The sequence below is a fragment of the Danio aesculapii genome, chromosome 12 (assembly GCF_903798145.1).
Source record: "Danio aesculapii chromosome 12, fDanAes4.1, whole genome shotgun sequence".
Taxonomy (NCBI): Eukaryota; Metazoa; Chordata; class Actinopteri; order Cypriniformes; family Danionidae; genus Danio; species Danio aesculapii.
Window position 1 is genome coordinate 24,258,036 of NC_079446.1, and position 13,910 is coordinate 24,271,945.

The following is a 13,910-nucleotide window of genomic DNA, read 5'->3' on the forward strand; positions in this document are numbered from 1 at the left end:
CAACTTACACTAACCCTAACCCTAACCCCAACTCTAACCCCAACCTAACAGTCTACTTATGATCTAATGAGAATTAGTTGGTATGTAGATGCATTGTAACTTAAATTCAACAAATGGACCATCAGAATAAAGTGTGACCACAAATGATTAATTGTGTATATTAATCCAGTGAAATAAATGTTTGTTTTGGTAATCTTCGATCAAAGTCTGTCCATTTGCTTTAGGTGGTCCTATGTTGAAGTCAATATGAGGGCTTCCATAGCAAACGTATTATTAATATCCTTACAACCTTAACTGTATTATTAATATACGATTAATATCCTTAACCATTCTCCTCTTAATAATGTTAGTTTATTATGGGGAAATGATGCACAAAGAAAACCCCGCTCTACTCAATACTCCAATATTCAGTTGGAAGTACATCAACATACTGAAATAAAAGGCTCAGCAGCTTCCAGTTCACGCATACTTTAAGCAGCTTTTCTAAAGATGCCTTTGAGAAACATTACTGGTGTACATCTAGAGCCAAAACTTTGCTGTTGATGTATATTAAGTTATGTCACTGCAACTTATTTTCAGTTAGGAAAGCAATTTAGCACACATGCAATTTGGTCTGGGACTAGCCTTACGCCTTGTCTGTGAAACAGGAGGTTAGAGTTTCTCCAAAACCCGCCACCTCCCCCAGCACCACCTGTCTAGATCTGCTAATCAGCCAATCACATGACAGCAACTCAATGCATTTAGGCATGTAGACATGGTCAAGACGATCTGCTGCAGTTCAAACCAAGCATCAAAATGGGGAAGAAAGGGTATTTAGGTGACTTTGAACGTGGCATGTTGTGCCAGATGGGCTGGTCTGAGTATTTCAGAAACTGCTGATCTACTGGGATTTTCACACACAACCATCTCTAGGGTTTACAGAGATTGGTCCGAAAAAGAGAAAATATCCAGTGAGCGGCAGTTCTGTGGGCACAAATGCTTTGTTGATGCCAGAGGTCAGAAGAGAATGGCCAGACTGGTTCCAGCTGATAGAAAGGCAACAGTAACTCAAATACACTTGTTACAACTGAGGTATGCAGTAGAGCATCTACAGCAGCAGAAGACCACAACGAGTGCCACTCATGTCAGCCAAGAACAGGAAACTGAGGCTACAATTCACACTGGCTCACCAAAATCGATAATACGTTGCCAGCTCTGATGAATCTGTTTTTCTACTGTGACATTCGGATGGTAGGGTCAGAATACTATCTAAAAGTATATGTCCATCCTGCCTTGTATCAACAGTTCAGGCAGGTGGTGGTGGTGTAATGGTGTGGGGGATATTTTCTTGGCTTACTTTGGGCCCATTAGTACCAATTGAGCATCGTGTCATCGCCACAGCCTACCTGAGTATTGTTGCTGAGCATGTTCATCCCTTTATGACCACAGTGTACCCATCTTCTGATGGCTACCTCCAGCAGGATAACATGCAATGTCATAAAGCGTGAATCATCTCAGACTGATTTCTTGAACATGACAATGTTGACTGTACTCAAATGGCCTCCACAGTCCCCAGACCTCAATCCACTTGAGCACCTTTGGGATGTGGTGAAATGGGAGATTTGCATTATGGATGTGCAGCCGACAAATCTGCAGCAGCTGCGTGATGTTAAGCGTGATGTTATCAAGTCAATATGGACCAAAATCTCTATTCCAAAATCTCCGGTCCAACCCGGTACTAGTAAGGTGTACCTAATTAGGTCTGTCTTTCTGTCTGGCTGTCTGTCTATTAGCAGAAGCACGTCTACATTTGCTGAGTAGCAGCAGCAATGAACAGATCTAGTCTATCAAGATCATATAGACTAACAATATTTTATCCATTAAAGTCCCCCTGAAATCAAAATGATTTTTTAAAGTTTTATGTTCGCCTTAAGTTTATCTATAGGCTAATTTACATGTATTCATAATTAGAGGATAAATAAATCCAAAACATTTAGTCTCTAAATTCCACCAATATAGATTAGTGATTTTGATGACATCACTCTGCGCTTAAATTTTCTGTACATTCGAATGCTCTCAGAATCTGGACGCCTCCCTCCCACTACATAGCTGAAATCTGTCATTTGCTGACACTATCTGTGACCCTGCACCACAAAACCTTGTGTCGCATGGGTATTGTAAAATGCATTTTAATTTGACCTGTGAAGACACGCGAGCCAGTCAAAGAGCTACGAGTACTCTAGCGTGCAAGTCTACTATCATCATTTTAAAGAGAATGAGATAAAAAAAAAGTCACAGGTTTATTTTGGCAATAGACAAAAATATATTGGTTCAAAATGACAGATTTTTCATTTTTGTGAAAAATCATTAGGATATTAAGTAAACATTATGTTCAATGAAAATATTTTTTATTAATTTTTTAATATAAATACATAAAAACTCTTTTTACTATTAGTAATGTGTATTTATAATTATTATACTAAAACTACTGCATTTTGTCATTCCTACAGGGATAGATCATACTGAAGTGATGATACCCTCCATTTGGCCTAACCTAATTGATCTTCTTTCTCCTGTTGAACACAAACAAAGACATTTTGAAGAATGTTGGAAACCTAGCCATTGACTTACAAAGTATTTCTGCTATGGAAGGTAAAAGCTAAAGGTTGCCAACATTCTTCAAAATATCTTTGTTTGAGTTGATTTGATTTGATTTATTTATTTTCGAACAAAATATCATACATAAAATATCATTAACAAAAAATAAATGTCAACATGGTCGAAAATGGAGTGGGATGAAGCACAAGCTTATTATTTTCCCACCACATTACCACATACGTCATTCGTCTATTACTTCAACTTATTTCTTCTCCTACTTATCTCTTCTTTTTACATGAAACATATTTTATCCTTTTGGCATCTTTGACAAATTATATGTTTGGTTCCATTTGTACCTTTATATTTTGTAACATAAACCCAGAAAAAAAAAAAACATAGTACTGCAAATAGCCATTAATTAAATTTTATCATACCTTTCTCTTTTTATACTTTTTCAATCACCTTCATCATTATATTCCTTTAATAATATATGTTTATACAACTTTTTAAATTGATTATTATCCTGACATTGTTTGAGAGTCAGATCTAGACTGTTCCATAGTTTTACACCACAGACAGACATACACAAACTTTTTAAAGTTGTTCTTGTTTTCAACCTCCTAAAATTTTGCTCTTCTCTCAGATTTTATCCCCCTTGTCGTTCTTCAAAATACGTTTGTTTGCATTTTGGAAGTAGTTTATTCCTAGCTTTAAAAATAAATTGTGCTGATTTAAATATAACCAAATCATTGAACTTAAGTATCTTTAATTTAAAAAATAAAGGATTTGTAATAAAAATATATAAAAATATAAAAATATAAAATAAAAGGATACCCCACATTTTCTATGAGTCTAATTACTTTTTTCTGAATTGTACATACGTATCGTAAATTAGATTTATATGTATTTCCCCATATTTCAACAATAATAATTTATATATGGCAACATAAGCGTGTTATATAATATATACATTGATTTATTATCCAGGATAAATCTTGCTTTATACACTATTGCTACAGTTTTGACTAATTTTGATATCACATTATTTATCACATTGTTTGTGTTTGACAGAAGAAATCAAATCTTTATTAACAGATGAAAATTCTTTATTTTGTGGTCATGATAAGTCAGAATCATGAAACAATTTCTTCACATGGTTGTACGTTAGGCTGCTTTTACAATTGTTTGTGATAAAATCAAATTTGGCTACCAGTGGAAACTTTACAGCTTGTTTAAATCAAGCTCACATTATGTGCTGATCTCATTTCCTCCTGCTGCTGTTCATACTGTCTAAAAAAGCACGTTTCAATGTGCTGTAAAAAAAGTCAGTTAAACAATAAGCTTTATAAATTATAACATTATAAATCATTACATTCATATTTTCAAAGAATTCACAGGAGGGCAACGCAGTGGCGCAGTAGGTAGTGCTGTTGCCTCACAGCAAGAAGGTCGCCGGTTCAAACCTTGGCTGCGTCAGTTGGCGTTTCTGTGTGAAGTTTGCATGTTCTCCGTGCATTCGCGTGGGTTTCCTCTGGGTGCTCCGGTTTCCCCCACAGTCCAAAGACATGTGGTACAGGTGAATTGGGAAGGCTAAATTCACTGTAGTGTATGAGTGTGAGTGAGTGAGTGAGTATGTATGGATGTTTCCCAGAGATGGGTTGCGGCTGGAAGGACATCTGCTGCATAAAACATGTGCTGGATAAGATGGCGGTTCATTCCGCTGTGGCGACCCCGGATTAATAAAGGGACTAAGCTGAAAAGAAAATGAATGAATGAATGAATTCACAAGAAGGAAATCAATAATACAATACATTTTCTTTCTCTCAGGATCAGTACTCTGCAGACCTCTATCATTTTGCCTCTAAGGAGGATGACTATGCCAGCTACTTTACCCGTGTGAGTAGATGTATATTACTCTGTATATTTGTTTACCTCCACAGGCCCATTCAGTAATGCCGAAAAAGGATCTAGTTCATTTTAAACTCATATTACACTATATATTATTCAGCATTATCATTAATATTCAAAATGGCTTAATTATTATATTATAAGTAGCATTTATGTAACAAAACACTATTTTGATGTTATGGTCCCTACTTAAAGAAGACATAATAAACAGTGGCCAACTGAATTATTTATTAATATAAAATAATCAGTAAAACAATCCAAAACGACAAGAGATGGGGAGGCCAACAACATATTAAATAAATAACCAAACAAACCTAAAGCAGATTGGGACCCCCCACTCCAACCTAAAGCCAAAATGAAAATACAAAGGATAACACAACAACAAAGCTGTCAGAAACTGATGGCATGGAGGAATGAGCAAGAGCAAGAAATCCGCTTCCTTCCATTTTAAAAGTCTGACATCACCAAATCAACCAATAGAAAACTGAAAAGGGAAAAAGACAAAACAAGATCAATTGAAAGTAATAAAGGGCCGCACTTTAATGAGGATCTCTCCCTCATTAGCATAGACAGCCCTGAGTGAGAAGCAGCCATTTGGAATCTGCTGCTATGCTAACACACAGGCATTTTTAGCCCTGGGCACTTTTCAAAATAGAGCTGGGAGAACAATCGCACTTGAGTTTAAAGTGACAGTCACCTAAAAATGGCACAATTTGGATCAAAGCCTAAAAGGGGCATTTCAAAGAGTTATTAAACACTATTTATGGGGTATTTGAGTTGAAACTTCACATACACACTTTAGGGACATCAGAGGCTTATTTTGCATCTTGTAAAAAAGTGCATAGATCCCTAATAGGAAAAGCATGTGACTTGCTTCAAGTAATTACACTTTTTCTGGTGGGAAACTCTGGAAAGCATTGATGTGTCATTATTCTACTCTTAATAATTTGTAGAAAATGTTTAGGATAAAGCAATAGAGCAATGAATTATTTTCTCAACTGTTATATTGTGAAATATTGTGATTTCAGTGAATTTCTCATTCACTTTTTAAAAGGAATATCATGATGAATATGCAATTGTGTTTTAGACATGCTATGTGGTATCTGGATTGAGGTTAACATCTTGAGCTAAAGCACAAAATGGCGGAAAATGTCAACTTTGTTATTGTTAACTGTGGTAAAACCAAGTATGACCATAATTTAAACAGCATTTAGTTACACAATCAAATGTTTCCTATCGCATTTAGGCATATTGTATTATTTATTACAATTATAATCTATTCAGTTTACTGTAAATTAAATATTTTTTGTCATTCCAGTTTAAGGAAAATAGGAATGGAAAATGTTTTAAATGTACCCCCAATTCTGTAATCTGTCACAGGGGATAAATGAGAATATCAATACTAAAAATAAGAATGAAAAACTTATTAGTTTATAGTTGTTGAGTAAATGTACCATTAGTATTTATTTTTTTGAGTTTGTTTTACAAGAAAATATTATTTCAGTTCTTCAAGTTTAAATTAACCTGTTAATGTATCTATAGTGATTGGCTCATTCTGAAAACGTACCATTATATACATTTCTGGAGAGTGCCAAATACGTCCCAAGAGCTAAGTTTTTTTTTGCAGATTTTGTTTTCGTAAATCCACCAGAGGTCGTTGTGTTCGCTTTTTGAGGTCTCAAATTCAGATCTCTCTCACGAGTGCCATTCTCGCTTGCTGTTCTCATGTAAATCAGACTGACTGACTGACCGATCGACACCCACCCTCCTCTTTCCCTAAACCCCACCAATAGTGTTTTCAAAAGCACTGATTGACTCGCCCACGACTTCCCTAAACCCAACCGACAGTTTTAAAAAGCAATCCAGAAAAAGAAAAGCCCTCACCTGATTTTTACCACGTTTTCAGATTTTACCACATTCTCACCCTGTTACTTGCTTATTTTATTTTTTGTCTTACCCGCATTCTGGAACCTTTCTTCACTGGACGCGAATGCTATCGTTGTGGTCAACTCGTCTCACGTCTCAAGTCTCAAGTCCGCTGACATACATGGCGAGCTAACTGGACAAACTGGTAAAAGCTGGAAAGCCGTCCATACGGAGGTAAATGGTCGGCTGGTAAGCACGAAAAGGAACAACATCATACCGCCCTGAAGCGTTCGGTTTAAAGACGAAATGCAGCCATACATACGTACTTCTGGCTATATGATTCGTGATCTCCAGAAATGTATAGGGCTACGTTTTCAGAATGAGCCTATGTTACAACAACCTGTGTGATAGTGTCAGTTCTTGATACACCTCTTTTTTCCCAGAAATTCATACGTATATATTTATTATTTCAATTCAAATGTCTTGACTTATTTGGAGTAATTTATATTAATTATGAATCAATTACTTGATATTAATTGTAATAATCAGTTCATTTTTCATAAAATGTTTCTCCACGTTAACTGAGATCTTCTGACAGCTTCTAGAACTACAAGCTGAATATCACAAGGCTTCATATGATTTCCTGGAGAGAAACATAACTGAGCTCAAGGAGAGTCACAGCCACACAGGTGAGCTGAAGAAAAGGATATTTACTACCCGATAGACCTCAGCGTTACCACCATTTTCATGTGTGTCTGTTTGACTACAGAGACGCTGGTGAGTTCCTCCGAAAATAAGGTATTTGGAGAGCCGCTGCTGTCTCACCTTCAGAGCTGCGGGAGGAAGATTGCTGTCCCCATTGAGGAGTGTGTGAACATGCTGTTACGTACAGGACTCAGGGAGGAGGTAAGTACACACATACGCATCTGAGATCACATATGCAGCTTTGCACTATAACACAAATAACTGCACACCCACTGAGCAGCACGCCTTTTATTTTCAGCATGTTGTTTCACTTTCTGACTCATATTTGCTATATATCTTTACAATTGTCATCTAGGGGCTGTTCAGGTTAGCAGCCGCAGCGTCTGTTATGAAAAAATTGAAAAGCAGTCTGGATTCAGGCACAGTCGACCACACTGAGTTTAGTTCTGACCCTCATGCTGTTGCAGGTGAGACTTATGCTAACATTTTTGTTGTTGTTTGACTAATGTTAAATGTTCTGACTGAGTTTTTTTGAGCTTTTGCATGACTTTCCACTTAAAAATGGCAAACATTTTTAGCTTTATTTTGTTTTTGGCCATTCATTTACATGAAAACAGCATTTTGAGGATTCCTTAAAACAAAAAAGTTATTTATTTATTTTATTTAGAAAAAAAATTTATCGTCTATTAGATTAATATTTCAGCCAACATTTAGTGTATTTTAAAACTGAGCAAAATATCAAAGCCTTCTGTTCTTTGTTTTTTTCATACACTGAAAGTAAATGGGCAGCACGGTGGCTCAGTGGTTAGCACTGTCGGCTCACAGCAAGAAGGTCGCTGGTTCGAGTCCCGGCTGGGTCAGTTGGCATTTCTGTGTGGAGTTTGCATGTTCTCCCAGTGTTCTTGTGGGTTTCCTCCGGGTGCTCTGGTTTCTCCCACAGTCCAAAGACATGCACTATAGGTGAACTAAATTTGCTATAGCGATTGTATGTGTGTGAATGTGAGAGTGTATGGGTGTTTCTCAGTACTGGGTTGTGGCTGGAAGTGCAACCACTGCGTAAAACATTTGCCGGAATAGTTGTTGGTTCATTCTGCTGTGGTGACCCCTGATAAATACGAGACTAAGCCAAAGGAAAATGAATGAATGAATGAATGAATGAAAGTAAATAAGGGGCACAGCAAGAAGGTTGCTTGTTTGAGTCCCGGCTGTGGAGCTTGCATGTTCTCTTTGTGTTTGCAGGAGATTTCTCTGGTTCCTTTAAAGTTCAAAGATATGTGGTATACAGTAGGTGAATTGGAAGAATATTAGCTGTTGTGTGTGTGTGTGAGAGATCTTTCAGGACACAAATTTCTATAATGACGTATTTATTACAAGGAGAAGTTGATTTATGAGTGAGGATATTGCCTAAGTCACCATTTATGAAAGCATTAACAGATTCTTGTGAGGATTGGGTTTAGGGATAGGGCTGGGTAATAGAAAATGCAGTTTGTACACTGTAAAAAAAGCTGAGTTCCACTCAATCAATTTTTTTTGGGACAGCATGAAGGAATTAAGTTGCTTTATTAGGTTTTAGAATTTTAAGTGGATTGAACAAAAAACAATTATGTTGTCGCTGAAAAAAACGTAAGAATTGTGTTGTTTCAGCTCATTTTAAATAAGTAGTTTGAACAAACAGCAAACCTCATTTTTTGAGTGTACAGTATAAAAACAATGGAAACCTATGAAAAGTCCCCTAAATTACACACACACACAAAAAAACATATGACATTATGTACGGGTTTAGTTAGCTACTTCTGATGGCATAAATGTCTTCATTTATTAAGTGAAATATGAAAAAGACCCACTGGTGAGGACGTTTTACTGCTTATAAATGCTTATAAATTGACCAGAACAAGTTTTTATTGACCGACATTTGTTTCTGTGAGGGGATGTGTTTAGAGGTATGGGTGGGTAAGGCTTTAGGCAGTATCATTGACCTGATATGAAAAAAATGAGCGTGTGTGTGTGTGTGTGTGTGTGTGTGTGTGTGTGTGTGTGTGTGTGTGTGCGCGTGTGTGCGTGTGAGCTAGTGTGCGTGTGTGCGTGTGTGTGTGTGCGTGCGTGCGGCGACCCCTGATAGAGGAAGGAATAAGTTGAAGAAAAGTGAGTGAAAGTAAATGAGGGCTGATGTTGTTGAGCTCAAAAAAAAAAAACAACTAAAAAGTGCACCATAAACCTTTGTGTTCTATAAATAAGGCCAGTAATGCTATAAAATAAGATCTAGTTTCTTAGTTTTTTTATGCCTTAATTATATATGATATAATATATTACAGCATTTATTCATATTTCTTAATGTTGGCTAATAAAAAAGTAATGTATCATTGTTCCGGTTGGTTTAGTGCTCTAACTAATGACAGATTGCAAAAATGTGTTAACGCTAACATAACATGACATATGCTAATACCTAATGTAGTAACTTACCAAACAAAACTTTGTTGTAAAGTGTTATCTCAAAGTCTTCTGAAGACATCTAGCTTTATGTGGGGAACATTTTTAAAAGCCAGAAGTCACGTCTTACCACCAAAATCCTTCCTCTTTATTGTAGCAAAAAATATATATTTTATGTTTGTCTGCATATTTTAATCATGTCAGTGACTAAATGTTTATGTAAAAACTGCCTTGGCACATCTAACATTTTTATTTTAGCTTTTAAATATTGAAATAAAAATGTTAGATTTTGTACGTTTCAGCTCCTATTCACCTTCATTGTAAAAGAAAAAGATGTTATGCTAAAAAAACAAGCTGCTACTCATGTGGGTTCGAAACAGCAAATACATAATTACTAAAAGATATTTTTGGGTGAACTATTTCATTTTGTTTGACTGGCATACAGTTGAAATCTTATAAAATATTATATCCTCTTAAGGCCCAAGGTGTTTTTTACATGGATTTTTTTTTATTTCTCTTTGCTATTTGGTCTAATTAGAACCTAATTTGAATAAAAACGTAAGTATCATCTTTTGATACGATGTACTTTTAGAGTAAAATGATGTCCATATATGTGCACTCGTGGTCCGAATTTACATTAAACACTTTTTTCTGAATCTTTGTTAATGCATATTTAACATAGAATTTTTTTTTATTTGCTTTGACTATCAGAGAGTAAAAAAAATGTCCCCATTTTGGACAGTTAAAAATAGTGTTTGGGACATTTTGTAAGCTGCAAAACAGTTGCAGGATGACAACATTGAAAGTATTTTAAATAGCCACTTAAGAGCTAAAATGTGCTGTCCACATACAGTATGTGGACACTCAAGCCCTAGAAGGTCATATTATAAGATATTATTTATTTATTTATTTATTTTATACAATTGAAGTCAGAATTATTAGCCCCTCTTTGATTTTTTTTTTCTTCTTTTTAAATATTTCCCAAATTATGTTTAACAGAGCAAGGAAATGTTCACAGTATGTCTGATAATATTTTTTTCTTCTGGAGAAAGTATTATTTGTTTTATTTCGGCTAGAATAAAGTTTTACATTTTTAAAATCCATTTTAAGGTAAAAAAATATTAGCCCCTTTAAGCAAATTTTTTTCCAATAGTCTACAGAACAAACCATCCTACAATAACTTTTCTAATTACCCTAACTGCCCTAGTTAACCAAACTAACCTATTTAAGTCTTTAAATGTCACTTTAAGCTGTATAGAAGTGTCTTGAAAAATATCTAGTAAAATATTATTTAGTATCATCATGGCAAAGATAATATAAATAAGTTATTAGAAATGAATTATTAAACTATTATGTTTCGAAATGTTTTGAAAAGTCTTCTCTCCGTTAAACAGAAATTGGGGAAAAACATAAACAGGTGGCTAATAATTCTGACATCAACTATATATATATATATATATATATATATATATATATATATATATATATATATATATATATATATATATATATATATATATATATATATATATATATATATATATATTAATTATTTTCATTATTTTATTTATTTATTTATTTATTCATTTGTTTATTTTTTGCTGTCTTTGCAGGTGCTCTTAAATGTTACTTGCGAGAGCTGCCTGAGCCGCTCATGACATTTGAACTATATGATGACTGGTTTGAAGCTGCAGGGTGAGTCTGTATGGCCTTTTTTTCTTTTGTATGGATGATGTTAAAACACTTCAAATGCTGAATTTGCATTATGATTATCTGTCTTTTTAGAGAAAAAGAAACGGATGAAAAACTAAAGCTGCTGCGGACAGCATTGCAAAAACTTCCCACAGAAAACTATAACAATCTTAGGTACTGCGAATACCTCGAAATAACTCTTATCTACCTCACTGTTTGTGTCAAACCAAACCATTACTCTCTGTGCATATAAATGGCTTTGTGTCTCCATCAGATACCTTATTCAGTTCCTGTCACAATTATCAGAGCAGCAAGCAGTGAATAAGATGACACCCAGTAACATTGCCATTGTGCTTGGTCCTAATCTGCTGTGGCCTCGCTGTGAGGGGTCAGTATAGTGAAATCTTAACCCTTTCATCTTTATTTCTATGGCTCTTTTACAATGTAGATTGTGTCAAAGCAGTTAACATAGAACTTCTAGTAACTGTGCTTCTGCAGTTTAATCTCCTACAACATTTCTTTGCCTTATATTTTTGCTTCAGAGAGACATCATTGCTGGACATGGCATCTGCTTCTTCAGTGCAAGTTGTGACTATCATAGAGCCGCTTATACAGCATTCCAAAAGCCTCTTCCCAGAAGGTACAGGAACATGACATAACATAAAATAACATAACTGTTCAATAAAAAAATATAAAGAGGAAAAGCATTAGCTTTATTTTTATTTCTTCAATATGGTTAACACTTCCAAAATGGGCTTTCAGTTTATCTTTGTTTGTGTATTATTGTATGGCTATTGGCTATCACGTTTTTTCAGTCATTGCATTTAGATGTTATATACTTACAAAGATTAAAGTACGATTTATTATTGTATTAATAAATATATTAACTACTCATTTGATTGCCAGGATAAATTTATGTATACACTACCTGACAAAAGTCTTGTCATCGATCCCAGGCGTAAAAGCAACAAATAATAACTTGACTTCTGGTTGAACATTTGGAAAAGTGGCAGAAAGTTTTTTTCGATGAGTCTTTTGTTGAACTGCATCCCAATCATCAAAAATACTGCAGAAGACCTACTGAAACCCACAAGATTCTCACAGAAATCAGTCAAGTTTGGTAAAGGAAAAATCAAGGTTTGACGTTACATTCAGTATGGGTGTGTGCAAGAGATCTGCAGAGTGGATGGCAACATCAACAGCCTTAGGTATCAAGACATTTGTGCTGCCCATTACATTACAAACCACAGGAGAGGGCAAATTCTTCAGCGGAATAGCACTCCTCATACTTCAGTCTCCACATCAAAGTTCTCGAAAGCAAAAAAGTTCAAGGTGCTCCAGTATTGGCCAACCCAGTCACCACATATGAACATTATTGAGCATGTCTGGGGTAAGATGAAGGAGGAGGCATTGAAGATGAATCTTGATGAACTCTGGGAGTTATGCAAGAACACTTTCTTTGCCATTGCAGATGACTTTATTAATAAGTTATTTGAGTCATTGCAAAGATGTATGGATGCAGTCTTCCATGCTCATGGGAGTCATACACAATATTAATTATTTTTCCACTGCACCATGACTTTATATTCTATACTGTACACTATTAGGTGACAAGACTTTTGCCTTAACAAAGTCAGTCCTAATTAAGGACTAATTAAATATCTAAAAATCAAGGCATGATCATATTTTATTTTGCTAAAACAAGCATAATCTAGAGGCCTTTGCCTTTCATATAAGCCAGTTCAAATACAAAATTATCAACTAGAAGTAAAGTTATTATTCGTTGTACCTAAAACTTGGATAGGTGACAAAACTTTTGTCAGGTAGTGTATGCGTGTCTGTAAAATCTATTGTGTTTAATGTTGGAATACAGACTCAAAACGTTTTTCATGGTATGTTCGTTCTTGTCTTTCATTTATCATGTTTTTTTGTTATAAACCAAAAACAACCAAACAAAAAAAAAAACACTTAGCATCCATATTGTCAACTTTAGGACTGAATCAAAGCGTACAACACAAAATCAAAACCTTTTATGGTGTAAATATAAGACAGATCTTACAATCATAACAATTATGTGTGCTGTGCTGATTATGTGTCTCCATGGATTTTCCATGGAGAGCTTGTAAAATGTGCATAGTCAAAAAAGCACCAGGAAATACTATGTTGCACACAAATGAAGATTTGCTACAAAATGTGTCTTGATATCCATATTGAAATGTAATGGGTGGCACTGCAACTACGATATGCTCGAACTTGGTATGCTTGAATCCTTAATGACATCGTGTCCTGTTTTTGACCTTTTTGCTGTGCATCAAGTTTGGATGGCAGAGGAATCCTGCTAGAGTTCAGTTTAACCACAACCTAACCAGCCAAGTCTAAACACACCCTTAGTTGTGATGTTATCTCATTTCCCTTTGAGTTCCTTTGAAACAGGCAGACCAACAGACTTAGTTTTAATCAATTGACGGACACCCTGCAAATTCCTGATAAACAATAGTCAGGGAAATCAAGCTTTATTTATGCATTTAATATAAAATAGTGAAACTACACACCATAAACTTCATTTTCTTTCAGAAGCTGATTTTGAGGTCCCAGAACTCCCTGAAAGCCCGCTCTCAACAACATCCCAAAGACCTCTTTCTGACAGCATCCTACCTTCTCCCCCTTTTTCCTCCAGTCGACCATCCTTATCAAAAACTGACAGGTATTTAAATCTCCTTTGTAGTTTCTGAGAT

The 13,910-nt window shown here is 35.3% G+C and overlaps 1 protein-coding gene across 2 annotated transcripts in view; it reads left to right on the forward strand.

Annotated features, from left to right (window-relative positions):
• Positions 1–13,910, forward strand: part of sh3bp1 (SH3-domain binding protein 1) — a 32,542-nt gene that overhangs the window by 12,647 nt on the left and 5,985 nt on the right. The window contains exons 8-16 of one of the 2 annotated variants that reach the window (XM_056469937.1): positions 4,405–4,473; positions 6,950–7,040; positions 7,121–7,257; positions 7,412–7,523; positions 11,097–11,178; positions 11,269–11,349; positions 11,450–11,563; positions 11,718–11,815; positions 13,750–13,879. In XM_056469937.1, coding sequence (XP_056325912.1) covers positions 4,405–4,473; positions 6,950–7,040; positions 7,121–7,257; positions 7,412–7,523; positions 11,097–11,178; positions 11,269–11,349; positions 11,450–11,563; positions 11,718–11,815; positions 13,750–13,879 — 914 coding nt within the window. The remainder of the gene's footprint in view (positions 1–4,404; positions 4,474–6,949; positions 7,041–7,120; positions 7,258–7,411; positions 7,524–11,096; positions 11,179–11,268; positions 11,350–11,449; positions 11,564–11,717; positions 11,816–13,749; positions 13,880–13,910) is intronic. The other variant, XM_056469938.1, reaches the window with a different exon arrangement.